The following is a 27698-nucleotide window of genomic DNA, read 5'->3' on the forward strand; positions in this document are numbered from 1 at the left end:
GCTTCATGGCAAAAGAAAAAAATTACCAGATCCATCTAGTGATTGCTTATAGAAAGATCTATTTATTGCCTCCAAATTATTACCTATTTTTTTTTATGTCTCCTTCCTGATTTTGGTCAGTAGCTGATCTTGGACTATTGCTTTAAAAGACAGATTAATCTGTAAATCGAGATTAATAATTTAGGTTTGATTTTTGAAAGTTCACTTTCTATTTTCTTTTTTTTTTCAGAGACAGAGTCTTGCTCTGTTGCTCTGGCTGGGGTGCAGTGGTGCAATCAGAGCTCATTGCAGCCTTGAACCCCTGGGCTCAAACAATTCTCCTGCCTCACAGCCTCCCAAGTAGCTGGCGAAAGCCCATTTTCTTGGTAAGATTTGGTTCTCATAATTTTTATGCTGATTGAAAATAATGCAATGGTAACAATTCAGAATAGGGGCTTCAGCGTATTTCTTTGACATAGACAGCAACAAGTGAAATTCAGCCAATTTTTCAAAAAATTAAATTGCTTAAAATGGGCATTATTTTGTATACCCTGAGTTTCTATTGGTGCCTCTGTATGGATAAATAGAATATGTTTAAATTTATTGACTTCCTGAACTATTATCCGTACTCAAAATTGCTAACTTACTGCTTCCCATAATGAAATGTATCCTTTCTCTTTCTACACATAGTTGCAAGGATTTGATACCAGTAAATCACTACCACGTGCATCTATATTGAATAATGGAATATAGCATAAATTCCTTTCATGTCATTATTTGATATTCTATTCATTCATACTATATTTATAATCGCAAGGTTTCCTTTACAAAGTAATTTAAACAGTAGAATGCTGGTAAACATTTAATAACTTCTCCAGAAAAAAAGTGTAGTGTTTTCAGCTTACCATGGTGGTCTACATATTCCCCCAGTAACTGACAACAGGCTACCAAAATGATATCAGTGTATGTGGAGTGGGGAAGAGATGTGCAATAATTGATTTTGGGAGCTGGGTCTAGCTGGTTCCAGCACAACACTGAATTTAAGCAATTAGATAATGGATATTTATTTAAACGATTTTTTTTGAAAAATCTCCTAACTAGCTTTAAGACTGAGTTTATCAATCAACTGTTCCAGTTGCTGTTTTTAAAACAAAGCCCATCTCTGAAGTATTATGTCAGATAATCATATATAACATTAGGTTTCTGGCAAAAAGAAAACTAAAATAAACAACAACAAATTCACCATCATTACAATTAAGCTGAGAATACTTCATATAAATTCTATCTACATTAAAAACATTCTTCTATCCATCTCAAGCAATTTTTTAAAATACCAATGAATCAAGTTTAATACTGCATTGAAATAATCTGCCACACATAAATAGTAATTGGGTTTATGTAAGCATTTTAAATCATTATTTAAATTTGAGTCTTTTATTTCCTAATCTGTTACGGGTAAATATGTAAAAGAAAGTTTAAAAATAGAAAATAAATACATTTTAAAAGGAAAGAAAGCCAGGTGAATGGTGTGGTATTTCTTTTTTAAAATACATCTAAACCTTCATTTAGTGATATATGCAACAATCAGCAGTTTTGACAACATAATCCAAATGTACTAAACTATTTTATCTTCTTGCAGACAACAAGGGGATTATTACAAACTGTTCTCTCAGCACCTTCCTGACTTCACATCTATAAAATTTCTGCACCGCACTCTGATTTTATTGAATTGGGTAAGTGCACTATGTTTTTTTATTAGAAAAACTTGTATGTGTGACTAAAAGTCATGAATAGTACTCTGTTATAAAATTGGGTTTTTATATATTCACATTAATACAGTGAGAAGCATATCTATTTAGTCATAAAACAATGTCTTCAAACTTTATTCAAATTAGAGACCTGTGTGCAGATAATCAAATTTATTGAATTATTTATTTTTATGAAGCTGAAGGCCACTTTTACATACTTCATTTCTAAAGTTGGGCTGCAAGTTTACAGACTTCTTCGTAATTTCTCTTTGTATAATCAACATATTATTTCAGCGTCTGCCTTTCAGAAAGAAGCACTTTTAGAACGCAAATTTCTACACAGTGTTTACTATCTGTAAATTTATTAGGAACCCAATAATGAATCATTCTGAAAAGGAGTAAGGAAGGAAAAAATAAATCCATTCTTACTTAAATATATGCACATTAAACTAGTATTAATCTAGGAAAAAATAATAGGTAGAAATATTATTTTGGTCATGAAAGTCTTACTCTAAGAAGCTCATCTCAAACTTCAACACATATGATTACTTGCAATTGCCTTCCCCACTTTGGCACATCTAAACCACATAGAAATTATACATCACTTGGTTAATTCTAGAGGGACATGTTTGTATCAGAACTTAAAGATGGGTTTTGAAATTTATCACATTATATTGTTTAAGATATAAAAAAATTCAATCTTTTACTCAATATGTTTACAGCAAAAAAGGTCAGGGAACAGATTCTTGAAAGTCTTTGGAGCATGTAGAACTCATGACCTTGAAAAATAAATCTTGCATCAAAGAAGATCTCAATTCTTTCTGAAGTCTTTCTAAAATACAAATATTTTATTTCAATGTTTTGATATTCTAATGGCTCAGAAGAACAATTTATATGTCCTCGTAGCTGTGCTCCTCTTTGAGATGTGAACTGCAACAGGGCTCAATTGCATTACTATTATTTCTCCATTTCCATGCTTCATTTCCTTCATGTAGCTCAGGCTGGAGAAAAATCAGCATGTTCTGATGAGTTTAATACTATGAGGCAGTAAGATGGACCTGAATTTAGTGGAGATTGGAGCTCCAAAATAAATATAACACCATGTGTCAAATAAAAAAGAAAAGATATTCTCCTGTACAAATCAGAAGAGATAGTAAAGATCAACGAATAGACAGCAACTTTTTCTTTAAGTCATACCTACACAAGCATCTCAAAACTATTGCAAACTTTAAAAATTATTTACCTTTTTCTTATTTGGAACACCTCATAATTTATTGAATAAACAAGGGTTTATGTTGCCTTAAACCAAATTTTACTGGCTTTTATTGAAGGATTTTCATATAGGGAGGATTTTCTGAGAATTTGTATATTGCTAAATAAAATATTTTTGCTAACCAATAGCAATAAAATTCTGCTGGATTCTATAACATAGCAATCTAAAAAGCATTGCTGTAAATTAAATTTGTCCCAAGTTTTTATATGCAAGAATTTCTAGGATTTTTCAATAGCACATCGTGTTCTATTCTTCTTACTGACAGTACCATAAAGGTATGTACAGGGCATCCTTGACTCACTGACGACACAGGGCACTACTTACTCATAGAGGCTGGGTGCCTTTGCAGGTATATGAGAGTTGCTATCTATTCACAAACCACTAAGCATTTCTTTTTATCAAAAAACCTTCAAATGCTCAGAGTCTGTGGTCAGTGAAGTCCCTTGGGTAAGTCTAATGAAGATATGCTTCACCAAGGCAGAAACCTAAATAGTTAAAAACGAAGAAATATTTACAACCATTTTTCTCCAGCAAGTGGAGTTCTTGTTTTCTCTAAGTAGTTGGGGATTTTTTTGCTGATACATTTTCTTCAGTCCATTTCAAAGTAAGGTGTCAAGGCTATGAGTACAAGCTCTCTTGGCCAGTCCCATACATGTCTGCAAGTCGTTTAAAACGAGGTCCCCAGTCACTCAGGTAGTCGTAGTTCTGATCAGAGTTTGAGCTGATGGAATCTAAAGAGCTGAGGGATTCGGCCACGGAGCCGTTGCCCTCAAACGCGTACGTCTGCAAAGAATCGTACGGGGGAGCGCCGGGGTCAACATCGGCTTCTTTCAGTCTTTCCCAAATAAATTCCCTAAAAATGACATTATCTGGGATGCTTTTAAAAGTCGGTCGACTCAGGAACTGAATTTCTGGAGTCACATCCCTCCGAGTCTTGGTGTCTCGGATGACATTGAGGTTTCTCAGCGCAGCCATGTCGAAAGCTTCTGTGTCTTCCTCTCCCCCGCCCTCGTCGTCGTATCTAACGATGTTTTCTCTGATGTCTCTCTCTTCGTCAAAAATAAGGGGCTCTTTTTTCCGTCTTCTCATAGTGACGATGAGGAGAATCAACACTGAAACAATGAGACAACAAAGGGAAAGTTTCAGTAAACTCACCACCTGAGCCTCCTCATGGCACAATTAGGCCTGTGATGTTGACTTACACATTTTCTTCCCTTTAAAGAGAAATGAATTGGCCACCTACTTACATGGGAATTCACAGCAGTAGATGTGATAAAATTGCTAAAATGGCTTTAAAATAGAACACTTTTATACATCAAGGAACTCTTTTCCACACCTGTTCAGAATTGATGTCTCCCTCTTTAACGTAACCTCCAAAGCATTTGATAGAACAAATTGAAGAGCCAGTTCAGAATAAATACAATAATTTCAAAGCCATGAAACACAAAGGGATTTTTTGAACTCCTTAATTGCTGGAAAGGCGAAGTGACATTCATAAATGTTTTGTGTCTAATTTAACAACTGTAATTTCAGAAGGAAATGGATTACAGCATTTGGTCAGGTTCTTTGAAGAAATGCCTAGTTCTTGTCTATGAAACTCAACTGTTAAATAAAATCCGGCATGTCAGGCCATTGACAAAGATTAAAAGCTTCTGTAAAATAAATTGAGTACCACTTTCATGTACAAAATACTGAACTTGGTCTTTATCCATTTTACCTAGAGACAGAACACAGGTTGTGAGATTTCAGCATCAGCCAAAGATAGATTTAAGAAATAAACCTTTAATGTTAGGAATTTTTCTTCCTATATCAAAACTAATAATTAAATCTTAAAGCATGTGGTTGCATTAGAAGGCAAAGGAGAACAACCACACTGTCTATTCTCTGGGCTTAAACCAACAGTATATCCTGTGTATTTTCCCTTAGTATATGCTGATAAAGAGACTGCTCTGGCTTCAAGTAACCGAATTTTCCCCAAATTGAGAACACGTTAAATTTTATGGCCCCTCGAATCATGTTGAAAAGAGGAGGGCAAAAAAGGTGTTCTTGAATTTTGGAATTCCAAAACATAAATTGATGAGTTATTAAATCTTTAATTATTTGTCTATAAATATAATACCATTTAACAATTTTTATTGCATTGAGTTTTTTTTTTTTTTGGAAGATCTAACAGCCTAAAATATGCACTAAGTGGATTATTGTTTGGGGGTACATTATTCTTGTCACATTTTTAAAGGGGGGCTTTAACTACTTACATTTAAAACATTTTTCAAAGTCTTTACTTTGGCATTAAAAATACATTTGAAAATAAAAATAGAAAACCAAGAAAGATACTAATGTAAGTCAGTATAATTAAATACAATAACTAGGGGTGAGGCATACTCCATTCTCCACCTTAGTCTACTTTCAAAAACCAAAAAGCAAAGTACTTATTTAATTTTAAATGAAATGAATCTTTTTTATTAATTTCAATAAAAAATTATGCTTTCTGAAGTATTTCTCTGCCATCTGCTTTACCATCATTGAAAGAAATGTGACTTATGCAAACAATTATATTGGATATCATTGTAAAAACGATTATTTCTGTGGCACTTTCTTTTCCTGTTGTATTTGATCCTGGCCTATTGGTCATCTCACAATCTTTCTACTTTATAGATGGACGGCCTACTGTTGAGCAATTAAGGTACATTTCTGAGCTCTTCTGGCCACCTTCTCATACTACATTGGCAGATACACTTATTCTCTTTTTTTGATCCTATTTACTGCATTTGTATGCTTTCAACCAGCTTTATCAAAATGGTAAATATAAAAGTTATTGCTTGCTTATCTTCCTGTTTCCATAAGTAGTCTGATACTCACCTTCCTTTCCTGTTAAATGGCTTGTCCCTTCTTTCTGGCAGAAGAAACTTCAGCTTTGGTGTTGAGAAAACCTTGTTCAACCTTTCCATGTGTTACCTGTGTGCTATTGGGACAAGTAACTAACTGATCCTAGCTATGTATGATAATATCAGCCAACTTCAATTTTCATAGAGTGTATTAAAGAGATAAAGAGTTTTGGAAATAATATAAGCAGAATTAGCAGAATTTCTGGCACTAGTAGGTGTTCACTGTCATCTTCTAGTCTACCAAGATCATTAATTCTAAATTCCATAAACGTAACACATGAACATATTGTGTTTTTCTTTAAAGAAGGAAAAACAAAGAACACAATTAAATAACAAACAAAGTAGAAAGTGAGAAAATGTACCAAATATGGTTAGGCATGTATACTGAAGATGAAACGAGAGACAGAAAAGGTGGTAAGGTAAGAAATGAAGGTCCACGCGTAGGACATATCATTTAAAATTCTCGATTCTCCAGGGTAGCTATTTTCCCATTCTATGGTTGTCTCAGATGCGTGAAACAACCTATTGATGGCCAATGTAATTAAATGAAACAAGGGGTGAGGCACACTCCACTTCAGTCTTCCTTCAAAGCCTTGGCACTTTCTATAACACTGTAAGCTGGTGCTTTCATAGAAGGTGACTGAGAAATAAAGCCTGAGGTTGACAAGAGCAAGAGCTCAAGTGGCAATTGCTTGCTCAAAGAAAGAAACGTCATTTATGTTTAAGACACATGGAAGAATAAAATAATGATTTTAGATTTATATACAGCTTTAGTTTCTGAAATCTTTCACATAGTCCTCCCCCCCAAATAAAAGTAATTACAGTAGAAACAAAGTGGGATCCAGTAAGGCTTCTTAGTGAGAATCAAATGGAGTAAAGCAGAGAATGGAGAGGGATTATGAGGAGAAAAATGATGGGGTGCACAGGTGGAGGCAGGCAAAAAATGAGAAATCTGTTACACATGTTAAACAGCAAAACTGAGGGGGAGAAATGTCCAATTGAGAGCAAAAGGTATAAGAAATAGATGAACATAAGAATAAGTGAGGATTTAAAGAGGTTAAGAGTTGTGTAATAATTAATTTAAATCAATGTCTAAGTAGGCAGAACATTTCAAGATTCTCAGTTCTTATAATTCTAATGAATTTTGCCATATATATACACATATGTATCAATTAATTTCTTATATTCTATTGTAAATGTATTTCATACTACTGATACACTTGCTTTTGATGCTCAAGTCTTCAGCAAAAGTGAAACCTGAAAGCACGCATGGGTATCTCATCCCACGGGTACAATACACATCAAGGATAGTAATATCTTATGGATTTTGCCTTATTTCCCAATTTTGCCCAAAGCGATGAGAAATGTGAAGTGTTTTGGAAGGTGAGACAATTTAACATTTCAACAACTTGAGAGAAGATTAATTTCTAACTACTTGAATACATATGAAAAATAAATTTTAACCTCTTAGAATAAGTATTAACTGCTCTTCAGGGACTACGGTGATAATCTCTGTATTAAGAAGAATATTTTCTGCCTAAGTAAGAACAAGATTATATATTTTAAGAGGTTTCGTAATTTGTCTTTTTGGTCATATAGACTCTACTTCTGAATGGATACAGAAGAAAAGATTTAAGTAGAGTTGAAGTCTAGCATGTGACACTTATATTGTTCTGGTTGTTCATAAATTTATAGGAACTACCTCATAGTAATTTTATGAAGATTCAGTGAATTTATATTCATAAAGTACTTAAATAGTGCTACACATAGTAAGCACTATCTATGTCCAATAATAAGTTATATACTGTGAACTTTTATGATAACGTCTTATACAATTCAGGTCCGATTCTTTTGGGTCTTGCTAAAATTTGAGTCACGGAACCGGTAAACAGAAAGAAATGAAATCTTTACCCTGACCTCACTTATTAAAATATGTGGGAAAGGTTGAAAATGTTATAGTAGATTGTGATAAATAATAGTCATTAATTAATTTAAAATATTTTTGTCTATATGTATCCCATGCTCAGCTCTAAGAATATACTGTTTAAAAAGAGAGGAAGAGAGCACGTGACAATGATCATTACTCTCAAGGTGCTTTCATACTTGAGCAAAGCAGATTAACATCTGTATATTTCCAAATTGTGATAAGTACTACAAAAGATATAAACAAATATTATGATGTAAAATAGTGGGTGTGAAGGGTGCCTTTTAATCATAGTGGTGAAGATGCTCTTCTTGAGTAGATAACACTGAACCTGGGACATAAAAGACAATCTAAGACTAACAGGCAAAAGAATATAGGGAGAATGTTTTAGGAAAAGGGTGGCACGTTTGAAAATAATGGGAAAAAGGCCCCGTGGCTCTTCCTGCTGGGTGAGTGAAGGATCAGACAGCCTGACACCTTAGAGAGGCGAGCAGGTGGCAGAACGTGCTTTGCTTTGTGGACTGTGAGAAACATTTGGATTTTATGTAAGTGCATTTGATGGTTCTGAAATGTTTCAAGCAAAGAAGTAAAATAATTTATGTTTTAAAAAGTAAAATTATAGGAAAAATACAGAAGTACCAGCACAATCTGGTTGTGATCAGAAAAAAAATGTCATCAGAAGTGACATCTAAGCAAAGATCTAAAGGATGAGTAGAAATCAACTTGTCATTTTGTCTGGATTTATTTGCTGTGGAATCAGAGTTACATACCAATTCCCAGTAGCAAAAAGTCAGACTTTTAACTTGTACTTATGGACCCACTCTACTACCTATTTTCACAAAGGATAAATAAATATTTGTTATTGATATAATCCAGGTGAGTGAGTGAGATAAATTAGATATCAACTAAAGCATTTTAAACTGAATTTTAAACTGATAATAATTCGTATCCTTGACATCTCTCCTGCAATATTTTCTTTATCTATCTACTTTTAGTCATCTATTCTGGTTTTTTTCTTGAGCCCTTGTATAGTTCCATGGCTATTAAACTGAAAATACAATTTAAATACTTTTAACCTCTGTCATATCCATTTTCCTGAGACGTTAGAGAAATAGGCTGAATTTCAGAAAAATGTCCTAAAAATGTAGAATCTTGGGGAACGGAAAAATCACAGTCCAATGGAGATACTCCTATGTATGACAAAAATGAAAACCAATATTCTTTTCATAAATGAGTACATTCAAATCATTCATACTTCATTCGCATGCATGTACGGGATGCCCTGTATATGTCAGATCAGCATTTTAATATGTGCTACATATATAATGAAATAATGCTCAGTCCCTACCTCCAAAAGCAGGAGTCTACTGGAGGAGATGGACAAGGAGAAAAACTAATGCAGCAGACAAATCAGCTCTGACGGATGCCCTAAGACACCAGGTGTCTTAGGTGGGGCTCTTAGGAACAGCATCGAATCTTGGCTCAGAAGCCAAGGAAGTGAGTCTTGCATACAAAGGGAGTAAACCACTTGTGGATCCCAGGGAGAGGTATTCCAGGCAGAAAGAGCAAGGCAGGTTAGAAAAAGTAAGACAAAGCAGAATGAGTCTGAGAAAAAGCAACTCATGCAATTTGGCTAAAGTACACCTTGTAAGAGAAATAAGGTTGAACTGGGAGGGAGCAGTCTGCTGATGGACTGTCTGTGATTTTAGTCCTTAGACAATGAGGAGTCATGAAAATATTATTTTAAGCTGGGGTTGTCACATCCTGTTTAATTTTAAAAAGCTTGCCTTGCAGTTCTGATGGATTGACTTTGATAGAGAATGGGACAGTTGCCACAATTGAGGAGGGAAAAGATGGACGCTGGACAAAACCAGGTGCAAAAAGAGGGAGATAAATGAATTGATTCAAGAACCAAAAAAGTAAAATTAAAAATACCTGGAGCTGAGGCAGGAGGATTGCTTGAGGTCAAGAGTTCAAGTTCAGCCTGAGCAAGAGCAAGACCCCATCTCTACAAAAAATACAAAAATTAGCCAGGCATGGTGGTACATACCTGTAGTCCCAGCTACTCTGGAGGCTGAGGCAGGAGGATCGTTTGAGCCCAGAAGTTTGAGGTTGCAGTGAGCTATGATGACACCACTGCACTCTAACCAGGGCATCAGAGCCAGACCCTTTCTCAAAAAAAGAAAGAAAAAAAGATATTCAGGGACTACTTGACTATGGGGGGTGGAACAGAGAAGAAGGAAGGCTGACTGATGCCACTCAGAAAAACATATAGGTAGAAATTAAATCAGGAAAAGAGGCAAGAATGTAGGAAAATTGTTCACGATTTGATATTTCTGTTGAGATTTCTATTTTCAGGTCTCCAGTAGAACAAAGAACCAAAGATTTGGAAATCATGCATAAAGGAGACAATTCTTTCCAGTTTTCAAGACAGGGAAAAGTTTTACTATAACTAAAATGGATCTTATCTTTCCCAAAACAAGTATCACAAAATTTTTTCCTTTAAATGTGAGAGTTAGAAAGATTTCACTTTAGTCTCAGTTAAGATAGAGAAAAACTTTCCTAAGTACTTAGAACTTTTCTAAATGTTTCATGCACAAAGACAATTTGTGTAATTTTATTTTGGTTATACTGAAATACAATCTCAAATTTAACATACACAATTCTAAATGTGTTCTCTTGAGAGTGAAAGTAATTGGAAGATACTATAAATTAGACACAGAATGAATCAAAGAAATGATGAAGCTGCTATGTGAAACAGATCAAAGATATGCTGCCTCTACATTGGCAGTGCCAGACTGTGATACCCACAGACCTACGGACATTTCCCCCAAACACACAGGTCGTTCATATTGGAAAACACATATGGAAAAATATCTTATAAAGAACATTCGGAAGGCAGCCTTGCCTGTATTTAGGTTCTAACTCTGACACTCATTCACCCTAGAACTTTGTGCATATTTCCTTTAAGTTGTAGTTTTCTTATATAAAAAGTGGGTATAATAATAATCGCCTAGGGAATTTATGAGAATTAGATAATGTTTGTAAAGCACTTAAGCTAATGTCTAGCACATAGTATGAGCTTATGAAATGTAATTTATTTTTTCATTGTGCTCATGCTTGTTTGAGAGAGGAACACATGTGCTACCATAAATTAGCCAACTGTAGTCTGCCCGTTATCATCTCAGGACTGCTATGTCAATTATGTTCTATCATTATAGATTATGACGAGGATCTATTTTTTACATAGTACTACCATTTTTTTTCTCAGCAATTGAATATATATTTTTTACTTCAGTAAGGTTCACTATCACTTACAAAACCAGGAAAATATTTTTCCTGTGGAACAAACTCATGAGCAGCCACAGTAACTGGAAACCAAATATAGCTTAGTACCTGGTACTAAAAGGGCACTTGATCAGGGAAGAAAAGTGAAAAAAACCCATGACAGCCAAACATCAAGCTGACCATCCCAGACACACTGGAAGAGCTTGAGTCTCATGTAGTGAACAGTGAGTTTCTATAAACACCTTATTTAGCCTGAGTTATGAAACTGGGCCAGTCTAACTAATCCCAATTGTGTGAGAAGAGCAAAGAGCTGGAAGGAATGCTACAGGACTTCAATTACTTGGACCTCAAAGTCCAAGTAGGAAAAAACCAAAACTTAATATAGTAAATTCAGTGGCAGCTTTAGTGTGCAGACAACAGCTTCTTTGTTTAGAGGAACAGAAAGAATCTAGCTATAATATCCTCAGAATAGAAGTATAATATTTAATATTAAAACCATAGTTTAAAACAAAGCTGAAATTCTTTCTCTTTATTTTTGAAAAATACACTGGAGTAATAGCTTAATGTGTCAGCTATTCATAGCATTTTTTTCTTTAAAAAGTGCTTTTAGCCTGGTGGAAAAGTAACTATACATCAACAGATATGAATTTAACTACAATAAAAATGCATAATTAAATTGGCATTGGTGTCAGTGATGGGTCATAATTTTTATTCAAGCTTTAGAATACTAGAGGATCTTGCCATATATTGATGCAATTTTTCTGCATGAAAAATAATTAAGGCACCTAACTGATTACCATGAAATTTGAATATGGCAATAATGTCTCTTATTCAAGCTGTATTTGGTGTAAATAAAGGAAACCTCATGTTCTAATATTTAGATCATCCGTTTCATTCAGAGAATTCAGGTGCAGATAAAATACAGAGAGTAGTAAGAACAAGAGTGAGAATTAGAGAGAAATCAAAAAATAGTCTATCATAAAGTTAGAAGAATACAGATAGAGGGGAAGACTGACAAATCCAACTTCCGATAACATGAATTTCAAACATGAAACATGATGACATGAATTTCAGGGCTGCACAGGAGTAACAATTTTTATATTTTCAAGTCATGTTTCCTTGTAGTTTAATCCAAAAATGGTGATTGAGAACAAAGAGACCTAGAATCTTATCCCATTATATCCACTAACTTGTTATTTTAATATAAACCCCTGCTAATCCTTGAACCTAACTGTACCTCAATCTCCCCCTCTGTAAAGTGTAGAAGTTTGGGTTAGAATCGGTTTCTGGGATGCCTTCCAGCATTAACCTTCTGGGAACCTTCAGTGCATTCCCTTCTGTCGCGTTACAGGTAGCTTTAACTTGTCATGTCACTGGAACACAAACATAGCATGTAGTGAAGTACCCTTTTTTGAAGTCTAAAACCCAGGTGCTTCTACAGTTTCATCCTTAATTGAACTTGATTCTCAAGTTCTTCTTGTCCATTCCCCCCTCCTCACCTTCCTTTTTTTCTAGCAATATCCATTCAGAAGTCCGAAAGGGTTTGAGTTACCTATCCTGAGATCTAATGTCTGGGGAAAAGATTCACAGTACTTTTTGAGGTGTTGTAAAGAATGAGTCATTCATGCACTAGAAATCAAGTTCCATGCCAGGCTGTGTACACCACCTGCACCTCCTGTGAATACTTCAATCTCGCTCTCCTCAGCACCTATTGTGTGAAAATCCAGAGCTGATAATAGTGGTGACAGAACCAAAAGAGTATAAAAATTCCTGATTATCTGCTTGTAAAAACTTAGGAAGTAAGACACAGAGACCACACTTTTGAGCTAAAATGCTAGCGTTTGAAGATACTGATTCTTGTGTAGTCACTATGGAAATGAAAATTGCAGGCAGAAGCCCACGGTTGCAAACTGCATTCCAGTGCAATAGACTCTGGATTGACTTACGTTTTTGGAGATTTGAGGCAACTTTTAAAAAATGAATAAAATATAGGGCATAACAACCTGATCCTTAGACACGGAAGAGGCATTCCAAACCCGGTGTCTACTTAAGCAATATGTTCAAATTTAATAGAAAGAGTAGTCATACTTACCTAGATTTTGACAAAATCTCTCAAACCATTATAGACACAAACACACACACACACATTCACTTACACACACACTCATGCATAGTATACACAAGAATGAAATCTAATAAAATTCTATTTCATTTACTTTCAGAAAGAACTAGTTAATGATTCCTAACTAATTAGAATGGTCAAGGAACTTAAGTTGCAAGAAACCCCCAAGTCAGAGGTGAAGTATTTACTAAAAGTAAAATAAGCTTCATCAGACAGACACCCTTTAAAAAATCAAAAGTCAATTCACTATTGAGGATAATGAAAATTTGGGTAATACAATTTTATCTTGTCTCTTTAAAATACAGTATCATCTAAGGTATGTGTAATAAACTGGTCAGGTTGAGTTTAAATAGTCTTCCACACACCATGTACCTATGCTTTCATTATTTTTTCTAACTGTGATTTTAAGCTAATGAATAAGGATTTAAATATGAAGGGAAATTTTTTTTTCTTCTTGTGTAGGTTATTCTGCTACTATAAAATAAATACTCAGTTTACTAATGAATCTTTATTATCATGTTTTGGAATCCAGTAAACCAATAAAATGTTGTTTGCAATGGTTCCACCCTTTTCAAACTTTATTCTAGTCCCTTATCAAGTATCAACTGAAAATTATTTGCCATTTCTAGTGAATTTCTGAAAGTTTCTGCATTTATACAAAATTCTATTGAAAAAAGCAGTTTAATTATTTGCTTCTAGATTGATTTGCTTAGCTAAAGTTATTGAAGGTAATAATTTCCATTTTTATTAGACTATTTACAATGTTTTGCTTACTAGGTGCTAGCTTAGAATTTTCACTTCTTTAATAACACTTAAAATTTATTAAATGTTCACCATATGGTAGGTACTCTCTCTCCTTTACGTGAATTACGTGAATTATTTCTTTACAAGAAAGTAGGCACTGTTATTTACATGAATTATCTCATTTAATTATCACAACAAACATACGAGGCTAGTTCTGTTATTTTCCTCTTTTAGGGTAAGAAGCCATCTATAGAGGAATTAACATTCCCCTCATGAATGCTGGAGGCAGAAATAAAACCTGGGTTTACCTAACTCCACCAATCCAGTTTTTAAACATTATAAGATGCTAACAGCCATTGTAAGTGCTGCTGTTATAAAAAAAAATATGCTATAAATGGGTTTAGCAATTCTATTAGACTCCAAGGAAACACACAGTATAGTCTCAGGTGAAATATTAAGGGCTTGTTGTCCTTGTTATAGAAAGTTACACTGTGAAGGAAAATGTTGCTTTAGGAATAAACCTATTACCCAACGTCCACATTGGATGTCTCCCAATTTTTAAAAGGATGCGGTATAATCTCTTACAAAACTGCAATTCTAATATGAGATATAAATCTAATTTAACCAAATAATAAATTGATCATTAAAAAGTATAATTAAATATGTTAGTACTTAGGAAATTATAACGTTTGCATTGCTGAAATTGCAGTTTTTTAAAATGTGCAAATAATTTAAGCCATCACAAATATTTTCTCAAAAAGGTAGAATATAAAGCCATAATTTTCTAAAGTAAGCACATTATCAAAAAAATATGGAAAATGTTCTCTCTAGTCTACCGCATCTCCTCTGTAGAGTATTCTAAAGCTAAGAGCTGGGATAAGTTAAATTTAAAAAAATTGAAAAACATCAATTTTAAGCATAAGCTATAATATTTATCTGCAGTGCTATTTTGAAAATGAAATTAATATTTTTTTTCTGACTTATACTTTAAATATACCACTGGAAAGTATGGCCAACAATTGTGCTACTTAGCGAGCAAAACACCATCCAGTGGAATATTTACACTTTCTCCAAAAGGTACTACAAAGAAATGGGGAAGAAAATAGGAAAGTTGTAATACACTGTTATTGTTTTGACTGCTCTTAACAGAGCCAGCCCTGGAAACATTACCTACCCAATAATGTCAAGACACAGGCGAGTATTGCTATCAGGGCTCCCGTACTGAGGCCGGCAGGTAAGACATAGGCCTCCGCATTGCAGGTCTGGGCTATGCCGTCCGCATCACAGTCACAGACACGGATAGTGAGGGTGTTGGTGCTGCTAAGTGAAGGGGATCCACTGTCCACAATGAAAACCGGCAGATAGTAGACTGATTGCTCCTGTCTCCTGAAGCCATTCCTCCTGGTTAGTATTGAGGCTGTGTTGTCTAGGATAAAGAAAGTAAATGTGTAACACAAGATTTCTGATGGAATATGTCTCCCAAACTTTAGTTAAATCACTCTGTTTACTTTGATTCTTTAATTAAGGAAAGCTCTGGAGTGGCAGATCTTTTTTATTCAACAATTCCCTTTGCGTTCCTTTGGACAGAGAGACATATTCCCGGTGTAATACATTTTTAAGATATTTATGTTACTCTACACAGTTATAGCCAAAGAAGTAGTTATAAAGCAAAACCAAATATGAAAATGTTTACGCATCACTTATTGCATTAAAGTGCAACTTTGTAAAAACTACTCTAATAATTAAAAATTTAAAAATAAACATAAAAAATTCAAACCATATACTTATAGAAAGGATGGTAAAAATTAATAGGTTAAATATTTTTGAGGCATCGTCATATAGCACAGACAAAATTTTCAATCATTTCTTTGACAAGTTTCAGGCTTAATATAGAAGCAAGTAAAATAAACCACTTTAGCTTTATTTAAATTGAGTACATAGAAAAGGACATTCAGAAAAGGAATTATTATATAGTTTTAAAAAATTCTATATTAGTATTTATAGTTACTGCATGTATATAAACATTTTGTCAGTGATAAACAAGTCATCTGTGCTTAATTTACATTCAATATTCTATATCATCTAAACAATTATAGCAATTATAAATTTTTAAAAGTGACGACTGTCTTTTTAAAAGTGATGATATATTAATAACTGTGATTTCCATATCAGAAATAGATTTTTTTACCTGTTAGCAATTTTTTTCAACTAACTTGTCTTAATTAACCAATTAGAGAATTTATGGGATTCTTAAAATTTATAGTTATTAATGAAAATATAAAGGAAATGAAGGAAGATCAGGACCATAGTTTCATTCAGTGTGCTTATGTATATATATTCCAAACTGTCAAAAAAGATCTTTATCCAATGATGGCATGAAAGAATTAACAATGCTGTAATGAAAGAGCAAGCTGAAATCTATTCCATCTCAGCATAAAATAGCAAGCTCACATCAGACTGCAGAAAATATATTACATGCAATTATAGATGAGAAAGTATAATAATAAAACTGACTTTCAGATTCCATCTGGTAGGCTTTTATATAAACAAATATTTTATTTTAAAAAATATGAATTTGAGAAGTTACTCACTGTAAAGGCAAGCATGGAATTGTTGAAAAGTATTATCTTGAGCATGTCCCTACACACTTAATAACACACCGATCTATGCCTGTGCCTCCTACCAACTCAGATGTTATATGTGTCTATGATTTGATACAAAAAGTTTTACAAAGTTGTTTATTTGTAATCTAACCTGACTGACATCACAATAACACACACATGCGCACACACACACACACAATGAATTGCAGAGCACAGGCCAAAATGCCCAACATGTGATAAAAAACCCCTACATTCAGAAAAGATATCATAAAATTCATCATGGTCTGTATTTGTGCCCTAAGAAGGAAGACAACATGAGAACTGGCTTTCTCCCTATTGTATGTTTTCCTGCAGGGTACAGGCAGGGGAGCTCTGGGTTGGACATAGACAAATTTTCAGTTGTGTGGCAGTGTGGATGTCCTATAAATGCAGACCTTTTCATATATGTGCAGTACAGCAATCATGGTGGTGTCAGATGATGACACATGGGGGATATATTTACATTCTCCTTGTGAAGGTCATAAATTCCCCTCTCTGCGTCTGTTCAGCATGAATCCAAGTTCTGAGAGCCATCCCTTCCAACTATAAGTAAGTCAGAGTCTGGGGTTACCCACATGGAGAATACGCTTCCTTTTATATTACTAAAGGGACAAGATAGTGTTCCCATTAAGTGGAGAATGAGATCAGGAAAACAATATTATTTTCTTATTGAATTTTTGAGGCCAAAGTGGGATTTTGTGCACTAAATAAGGTGGTGGCCTCAGGCAAAAGTCCTCATAACATTCATCTTTTGAAAGCAAGTCTTTTTAGACAAGCCAGTATTTGACTAGCAAATCTATTTCTATATATTTTTCCCTGAAACCACATTCAGAGAATAAATCTAAGTCAGAAAAAGAGTTACATTTTCCACATTGTAAAGGGAAAATACTATTTTCCCTTTATATCAATTTCAAATGCTCTTCTGCTAAAATAAGTATCTTGAATGAAAACACTTTGAAATATATAAATTCAAAATTAGATAATAGATAGCAAGTTCTCATGCTTTCTTTAAAAGTTTGTATAATTTTCAATATATATTATTAAACAAAACCAGAATCTACTTACAGGTATTTGCAAAAATATTTCTATAATGACACTTAGGAAACTGCTAAGAGTGTTTACCTTTGCAGCAAGAAAATGTGGTTAGGCATTTGGGAGAGTTCTTTTGTTATTTTTTATTTTATATTTCTTAGCATCAAGAAAAGATCATCATTTTATTATTCTTATTTGCATGGATTACTTTAATGATTATGTAAAAACAAAGAATAATGGATATTATTATTGAAAATATTGTCAAAGTTGATTTATGTTAAAATGTGTGAAGTCACTGTATTTTTAATGTTTCAAGTTGTATCTATGTAGTATATCATAGTGCTTATTTAGGCATTTAGCTGACCCTCAACATATTAGATTGTTTGGATAATGAACTTGTTATACAAATGTGGAAGGAAGTGTCTGGAAGAAAAGAAAGAGAGAAATCTAACTTTCCCTTCTATTTGGCTTTAGGCCTAACATGATTTAAGTATCAGCTTCTCCTTCATGACAGTAAATCCATAGATAAAAATTACTTGAGAGGCTCATTGCCCTTTAATTAATGTCCTTGCTATTAAGAAAAAATCCATAATCAGCATTCTTTTTTTTTTTTTTTCTGAGACAGAGTCTCACTCTGTTGCCCAGGCTAGAGTGCTGTGGCATCAGCCTAGCTCACAGCAACCTCAAACTCCTGGGCTTAAGCGATCCTCCTGCCTCAGCCTCCTGGGTAGCTGGGACTACAGGCATGTACCACCATGCCCAATTAATTTTTTCTATTTTTAGTTGTTTGGCTAATTTCTTTCTATTTATAGTAGAGATGGGGTCTCGCTCTTGCTCAGACTGGTTTCGAACTCCTGAGCTCAAGCAATCCTCCCGCCTCAGCCTCCCAGAGTGCTAGGCATAATCAGCATTCTTGAGGGAGAAAAATTACTTGCTTAGAGAGTCCATACCTGCTGCCTCCACCAGAGACAGTAACACCTTACCTTTGTTATCTTTCAATGAAAAGTTGTGATTATTTGATGCATCCGTTGTTAAGCTGAAGTAAAACTGGTGTCCATTGGATGGCTCATCTTTATCAACCGCACTGACTTTCTGGATGACCTAGGGATGAAAAACATAAAACGTGAAAGCCTATTTGTGCACTATGCTAAGTTTTCTGTGGCAAGACAGAGCAATTTTATATGTCTAATAAATACCATCTTCCTGAATGAGCTGGGGGAAAGGATCAGATGTATTAATATGAACCCAATCTAAAAAAGGGCTATGAAAAACAGATCCTGCCCTTTTCAAAGTTCATGTTTGCATTTACTTTTGTGAACCTGAGAAATAAGCTGGACCAATTGATTAGACATCCCAGTAAACATCGCAAGACAATGAATTGAGATTGAACTATGCTTAATTCTTAGAACTTCAAGACATTTAAACCCTGCCTTGTAATGTGGGAAACAGCCCAATCAAGCTTAATATGCTATATTTCACCTTAAAGGAGTCTAAGCCCTTAGCCATTTAACAGGGCTTTTACAATGTTTACCTTTTTTTCCCGAGGAATTTTCATCACCCCAATTAAACCAAAATTTGAAAGTTCCTTTAATATTAGTTCATGCTATACATCAAAGTGTTAGCTTTGCTGAAACAAGCAGGTTATATTTTATATTAAAGCTGGAAGAATTTCAAAGGCAACTGCTGCTGAATATTTGTAAAGAAATCACAAACTAGAAGCAAGGTGTTGTGAAAATTCTTACCTGCCCTGGCTGGGCATTTTCACAGACAGTGGTCTCATAGTCCATGGCAAATTCAGGGGCATTGTCATTAATGTCAAGTATAGTGATGGCCACGTAGCCTCTTCCTACTTGAGATGGATTCTCTAATAAATAAGAAAACATCTTATCATTTTCTCTGATAAACTGTTATTCCACTTCCATTTTAATCCATAAACATATATTAGAAACAATTAGAATCAACCAAAAATGTCTGCCTCTCTAAAGCACAATTCTAATAATACAATGACCAAGCCCCAAATGTAATCTAGAATCTAATGCTGTATTCTTTAAAGGAAGCTACAGATAATTTGATCCAAATATACATACATATTTATGTATATGTATGTATTTGTGTATATATACACATGCACATATATGTATGAATATGAGTACATATATATGTATTTATATGTGTATTTTTTTAGTCTTTGATAAGAAAATTGTTGAAAGAAGAATGAACAGTAAACCATGAATTTCAATATTCTTTGATGCTTGAGCTCATATTTATATGAATGAACATACATTTATATTATAAATAGATGTATAATATTATATATGCATATATATTAAATATATAATATGCATATATGCACATAATTATGCATTCTTTTTTCAACAGTTTTCTTATCAGGGATAAGAATATCAGAATATTCAAATCTGAGTATCTTGGCTGGAAATCAATTTACTATTTATTATAAGCTATTTCACCAATTCCATATCAGCATAAACAAGTTATATGAATTATCACCAGAAAACAACAAGAAGCCCTCTGAAGATAATCCAGGCCCATTATATTTTAGACATCTCTTTTCATTAATTTTGTAAATATTAGCATATAAAAGCAGTGACTATAAATACATGTCAAAGCTTAGACATTTGGGATATTCAAGTTTTTGTTCAATTCAAATAAGCAAATAATAGAATTCAAGTTGAGTTTACAACCTCATGACAACCTGTTCTCCACTCTCACTATCTTCCATCCTAATTCAGTCTGAAACCTCACGACTTACGGCTCTCCATTGCAAGGACTGTGATATTATGAATAGCATTTGTCTCTCGGTCCAAAGACTTGGCAGTTGTAATAACTCCACTGTTGGCATCAATATTGAAGTATCTCTCCAAGTCTGTGTTTCTGTCAATTGAATACCTAATGAAACATTAAAAAAAAGCAACACTTGTGTTGTATTATAATTCGCTAAAATTATTTCATTAATTGCGTAGCCAGTCACACAATCCTGCTGACTTCATGATTTGTCATGTTAGTAACATAAATACATGGTTTATTTGAAACTTTACCCACATAATAGATGGTTTATAACCTGCATGCCACTAATCTGTTTGCTTTTCTGTCAGACAGTACAAAATGAACATCGTAGTATAGTTATCTTCAGTGTCTTTGAACATGTCATTATAGCTAATAGCTTCAAATTCATTAGTATTATTATTGATTATTATTATTATTTTGACTACTGAAAACCATTTACAATAGATTTTGTAGCCCTGTCATTGTTATAGGTCCTTCTAAAATGAAATACACGTAGACATCTTGTTCATTCACATATACTTAGTAACATCTTTTATTTTAATAACGCCAACTGGCTAATAACTACTCCCCCCCGTCCTTTTTTTGAGTATCGCTTCCTCAGGGGCCTTTACCAGGGTTCTAAAGATGTGTTTCAAAGTAGAATCCCTAAAATTACACAAATAGTTTGGCATATAAAAGCATTTTCTCAAAATATCTGTAATCCAAACATCAGTGAAAAATTACTGCTCCACTTGTATTCTTAATTCATACTATTATTTGTCTCCTACAAAATTTATCCTCCCTTCATTAATAATCATCTTCAAATTCACCTCACAGTCTTACTAGTTGGGTGAAAGAAAAGATATCATTTAAAAATAAATCATTAAGCAAACAAAAGAACAAACAGAAATATTAACACATATCTGCTTTGGCATGATAATTAGTAACTGATTCAACTACACCTATGTTCCATCAAACATATTGGCTTCTCCATTATGTTCTCCAGTGATCTGTTCCTCTGCCCCAATTCAGTCAGAGATTCTTATAAACACACCCTTGGTTTGTCAGTTCTCATATACACACTACTGTTGAAAACTATTTTAAGCATCTTATTCTCTGTTCACCATCTCCCACCCCAGCAATTTTTCATCTTGATAAAGACCTACAATCTATTGATGCTAGCAACATCTTCTCAATATCAATTTGGCTTGATAACCTCACATCTCTCATTACTATCACTTCTATGTATATGCATATTGCATTGTAATACCTCCAACTTAATGGCTTAAAAAACAATACTCATTCAATATATTTTATATTTTTTGAAACAGGAATTTGGGGGTACATTTGTAGGGCAGCTTTCACTCCTGACCTCTCAGGAGGTTGCAGTCAGATGTTGACTGGGTCTGCAGTCATTTGATGACTTGACTGAGGTTAGAGGATCCAGTTCCAAAGTACCTTGTTCACATGGATGCCATGTGCATGGCATGGATGACCAGTTGGTGCTGACAAGTTGGCTTCTCTGAGTAACTCTCTCTGAGTGTCCTCATGGCAGAACAGCTAGCTTCCCCCAGAGTGAGTAATTAAAAAATATGTAAGAAGATGAAAGCTACAACACTTTTATGACCTAGCCTTGGAAACAATGCACCAATAATTCATTATATTCTATTGCTCATGTAGGGCACTATGAGCCAACTTGAAAACTGGACAGCCAAAGCTAATAGGCTTTTAAAAAAATTACATTGTACAGAGAGATAATATGCTATACAGTAGCTTCAATATACTTTATCAACAAGAATAAACAATTAGTGTGAACTCATTAATGAGTTTTATGAAGCTGTTCATTGTACCATTTGTGAAACTAAGGTATAGACGTAGAAAGAATGCTCACTAAAGAATCTGTCCAATGTTCATTCCTGATTCAGAGTCTAAAGCAAGGCTATCTAAAGTAATGGCTATCTAAATAATTCTCAAAAGAGATAATTCACAATTTTAAAATTTTATTTTATTATTAATATTAAAATAACAGGAATGTTGATTTTTTTGTACTCTTCTATGAATTTTAATGCACATGTGTGAATTAAACAACCACTACCGAAATCGGAATACAGAACTGTTCTATCACCAGAAAACTTTCTTGTGCTATCTCTGTGTAGTTACAACCTTCACCACCACTAAGCCCTGGCAAACACTGATCTGCTAGCCAATACTATAATTACATCTTTTTGCGAATGTCATCTAAAGGGAACCATACAGAATGTAACTTTTAGGGACTGATTTTTTTTCACTCATTGTAATGAATGAAATTTATTCTGCTTTTGTGCCCATTTTTTTTTAAATGCTCAAATGGATATATGACAGCATGTTTACTCATTCATTCATCTATTAAAAGGTAAATTGGGTTGGTTTCAGTTTTGACAGAGTTACTATAAGCATTCATGTGCAAATTTTATTTCCACACATTTTCTCTTCTTCAGGGTGTGGGATCACTAAGTCACATGGTAAATATGTAAGAAACTGCTGAACTATTTTTCATCATTGCTGCATTCCCACCAGAAATATATGAGAGGTCCAGTTACTCTACAGTCTCCTCAGACTGTGCTTTTAATTTGCATCTTCCTAATAGCAAAAGATGATAACCATACTTTCTTGTGATTATCTGTCACATTCATATGTGTTCAAGAACATTGTCCATTTTTTAATCTAGTTGTTTGTTTCCATCATGTGAAGTTTTGAGAGCTCTATACATGTTTAATACAAGGCCTTTCTTGAATGTGTAACTTGAAATACTTTCCTCAATAGGTAGCTTATCTTTTCATTTTCTTAAGAGTACCTTTCAACAAGCACATGTTTTTAATCTTGATGAAGCCCAATATATCAATTATTTTTCTTTTAAGGATTTTCCTATTGTTTAAGAATTTTTTGCCTAACCCTAGCTTGTGAGTACTTTCTACTATGTTCTTCTCTAAAATATTTATACTACTGCATTTTATATTTAGATAATTATTCCATTTTAAGTTTTGTAGAAGACGGAAGGTGTAGATCAGAGCTCATTTTTTTTTTCATATGATTGTCCAGTTGTTATACCACTTGTTGGAAAACCCATTCGTTTCCATTAAATTGCCTCAACACCTTTGTAAAAACTAAATTGAACATATGTATGTGGTTTCATTTCTAGAGTATTTATTCTGTTCTATTGATTTATATGTGTACTACCCCACTTTGTCAATACCTTACTTAGAACAGGATTACATACATGTACATATATATTACACATATACACATGTTTATGTAGACAACGCATGTATGTAAATATTTACCGTTATGTAAGCTTTATCCAATAACAGAACAATTGATATGAATGTCTGATAAGAGGATTGTAACAATACCCACACACTCATACATCAGTTGAGTCAATACTAAATCCCTGAATTGTTCATTTTGTCAAATCTCTACATTAATAAGTAAGATAATCTTTGCATATTCATGAAAAAGCAGAATCTAGAATCTTTAAAGCAAAAAAGGCTTGAACTTGAAATACATCTGTCTAAATGAGTTCCTGTGATTCCCCACAGAGTTAAGTCAATGACTAAAACACTTGCCTCAATTATCAATAGTCTCAAAGATCTCAGCATTAGAATAAAGGATATTAAAATTGAGAAGTCATTTAATATGTTAAATGTCTTCAACCACTGTTCACCTCATAGAAAAATTACTAATCATTTACGGATCTAGTTATAACTGCAATCTCTCTATGTTTGGAAGAAACATGGGTAACCAAAGTTTCTATAATTCAAATATTTATCATTCCTAAATTATAAATTCTGCAGCTTACACTTATAAATTGTGTGTATTTGTTAATAGCTGTAATCCCCACTTAGATCTCACTAAATAGCACAGCCTCGTGTATACACACACATACACACACGGTTATATATGATTATATATATATGATAATTTGTGATTTATTATGATTTTCTTATGTCTTCCTTTCATTTATATATTCAGCAATTATTCTTGAGCACCTGTAAGTGACACTCTATTTCAGGAAATACATAAACAAATAATTTTTAAAAATAGCAACCTAAATAATAAATATTTAGGAGGAAATTAACAAGTTTCTATGCTAGAGTATAATGAAGGAAGTCAGGGCAAGCATGGAGAGAGAATGAACCATTAGCTTAAGAAGAGATAGGAGACTTTGGCCAGGCCAAGGAGTAGACAGACCATCCTGAACAGTCCCGGTGTTTATTATAATTCTTAATGATAAGGTCTTGGGATCATCCAGTATTAAAGGGGTTACTTATTTTCTATCAGTCCCTCTGGATATACAACAAACTGGAGCTGATATATGAAGCATTAGCTAGTGTTCCCTGAGAAGAACGATTCCTTAGCCAAGAAAATGATCTCTGAATAGTAAGTATTAATACATTAGTCTAACAAAAACAAATTTTATGTTTTCACCATACCTACACATATACCTTCTTTTCTCATTTTTAGTGGCTGAATTAGAGTACTTCTCCCAAAATTGATTTCTGCTACTTTTCAAATTCATCAGTTTTATTGCTAATACTATTTTTCTGTATGTTACTCACTGGCTAAGTTTCTTATAAAAATCAAATAATCACAAATAATTTAGATTTAATATGTAGAAATGTTACGTAGACAGCGAGGGATTCCAGTGGGATGAAAGTGGGTGTTGTTTCCTTGGTGCAATTGCTTCACCTGGGAAGGACAAGGGTGGGCCTCAGGCCCCCATCTCAGTCCTGCCCCACCCTAATCCTCTCCCCAGCAACTGCCATACCTAGGGGAAGAGAAAACACCCTACAAATCTGTCCATCAGAATTTAGGATGCTAATTGCAAAAGAATACAGGGACTCTCTAGCCCATAGGCCAAGCCTCATAGGTACCATAGAGTCTAGAAATTGAACTAGAACAACCTACATGCGTAGTTAAGACTCAGATCATGCAACTCTCAACTGTGCAATCAAAGTGGTTCCATGGTGACATCTGAGCCACAGGGAGGTCCCTATCTGGGCACTGTGAAACAAGACTGAGACCATAACCAACACCCTCTTTTTTGGCCCCTTCCTTTTGCTCTCCCTTTGCTGTGACAATGGATCTGGAAGTCATCTGTGGCATATGTATCATGCTCTATAAACCTATATCTTGCTCTTGCTCTATAATTGTATCTTTCTCTCCTCAATAAACCTCATTTTCATGCTTGCCTTACTTTGGCATGTCTGGTCATTCTTTGGCCCTGATCATGCTAAGAATCAACATTTCAGACTGAAACCTGACAGAAATACATATATGTATACAAGCAACTTAAAAAATAAACACTGGATTACTCAAACACCCCAAATGTGTCCATACAAGTCACATTACATAATGTAATTTCTGATATTATTTTATCACTTTTTATCTGAGGACATACAATACCAGAATGCCAAAAGAGCCCACAGATAAATATTATCCAAGAATCCTTGAATATAAATGTAAACATATTTCTATATTTGTTAGAAATGCTGAAAATGATGTGTATTATTTTGTATTCACCCATCTACATATCTGATCTTATCTGTAATAATATCATGTTTCAACTCATTGACTACTTTTAGCATAGGGACTTTGGGCTACAGAAATGAATTTTCTGATTACATAATTTAGCAGTAGACTCTTAGGGTATAACTAAATAAAACATAAGCATACTTTGCATAATTTGTTTTTTTTTTTTTTTTTTGGCTTGTCCAGACCCTGCCATCCCTCAAAGCCCTATTTATGCTGTCATTCCTTCAAATGAAGTCTCATGGCCGGTGAACTCAGAGTGATTATTATTTATCTCACAATTTGCCATGCTATATGCAGTGCTGGCATTTTTCCCCCTCATATTGCTTAACTTCCATGTTATCTTTTTACTTCAACCAGATTGTAAGTTCCTTGAGGTCAGAGAAAATGTTTTATTTATCTTTGTTTTCCTATCAGCATCTCCCCCTGTGGCTTGCACAAAGCAGGTTCTTAATAAATGTATGTTCTGTCATTGAGTATTCTGCCAATGCTTACATGAGAAATGAGTCTAGAATTCTCAAGACTGCTCTTGAAGTTTTTACCATCTTGGGATGAGAAAGAAGTGAAGTTTAACAGATAAAGCCTGAAATTTAGTATTCAGGGCTAAAATGTACATAAAATAATAAACAATTACTTAAATAACAAGGCAGAGAAGTGTTTGCCCTCCATTATCCATTTCTGCTTTACAAAAAAACTTTTTTATCTCAAATATCAAATAATCTCAAGTAATCTCAAATATCACCTAATTTCTACCTTTGGCTTTGACTGCAGTTTTAGTTTCCATATGGGAAAAGAGGAAAGCAAAGTATACATGAAATGGTGGTCTAGGTAAGTCATCTGGATGGTGGGCAAAGTATAAAAGAGACATAATACTCAGAATGGTGCTATATTCTGGCCAATCATGGGACTTGGAAATGAAATGCATAGGAACATAATAATAGGGAATTTCAACACTCCACTGACAGAACTAGAGAGATCATTAAGTCAGAAAATCAACAAAGAAACACTGAATTTAAACAGGACTTTCGAACAAATGGACTTAAGAGGCATTTACATAACGTTCTACTCCAAAATTGCAGAATAGGCATTCTTTTCATCAGCTCATGGAATATTTTCAAGGCAGATTATATGTTAGGCCATAAAATAGGTCACAGAAAATTTGAAAAAAATTGAAATCATACCATGTATCTTCTCAGATCATAGTGGAACAAAACTAGAAATCAATTCCAAGAGGAACTCTCAAAACTATAAAAATGCATGAAAATTAAACAGCCTGCTGCTGAATGATCTTTGCAGAAATCCTAAGCAAAAAGATCAAATCTGGAGGCATTACATTACCTGACTTCAAATTATACTACAAGGCAAGAGTAAATAAAATAGCATGGAACTGGTATACAAATAGACAAGTGGACCAATGGAACACAATAGAAAGCCCATAAGTAAAGTAAATTCCTACAACCAACTGATCTTTGACAAAGTAGACAAAAGCATACATTGGGGAAAGCACACCCGGTTCCAAAAAGGGTTCTGGGAAAATTGGATAGTCTCATGCAGGAGAATAAACCTGGACCCTTATCTCTCACCATATACCATAATTAGCTAAAAATAGAGTAGAGACTTAAATGTAAGACTTGAAACCATAAAAATATTAGAAGAAAACCTAGGAAAAATTATTCCAAACATTGGCCTAAAACAAAAAGTCATGGCTA

The 27698-nt window shown here is 34.0% G+C and overlaps 1 protein-coding gene across 1 annotated transcript in view; it reads right to left on the reverse strand.

The window, feature by feature from the left end:
- Positions 1–3260: 3260 nt before the first annotated feature.
- CDH7 (cadherin 7, type 2) overlaps positions 3261–27698 on the reverse strand; it is a 146550-nt gene continuing 122112 nt past the window's right edge. The window contains exons 7-11 of the mRNA XM_012660079.1: positions 20408–20544; positions 19380–19501; positions 18621–18738; positions 15138–15389; positions 3261–4112 (exon numbers count right to left, since the gene is read on the reverse strand). Of these exons, the coding sequence (XP_012515533.1) occupies positions 3619–4112; positions 15138–15389; positions 18621–18738; positions 19380–19501; positions 20408–20544 (1123 nt within the window). The 3' untranslated portion in view covers positions 3261–3618. The remainder of the gene's footprint in view (positions 4113–15137; positions 15390–18620; positions 18739–19379; positions 19502–20407; positions 20545–27698) is intronic.

Source organism: Propithecus coquereli, unplaced genomic scaffold (genome assembly GCF_000956105.1).
Source record: "Propithecus coquereli isolate 6110/MARCELLA unplaced genomic scaffold, Pcoq_1.0 Scaffold650, whole genome shotgun sequence".
NCBI classification, from domain to species: domain Eukaryota; kingdom Metazoa; phylum Chordata; class Mammalia; order Primates; family Indriidae; genus Propithecus; species Propithecus coquereli.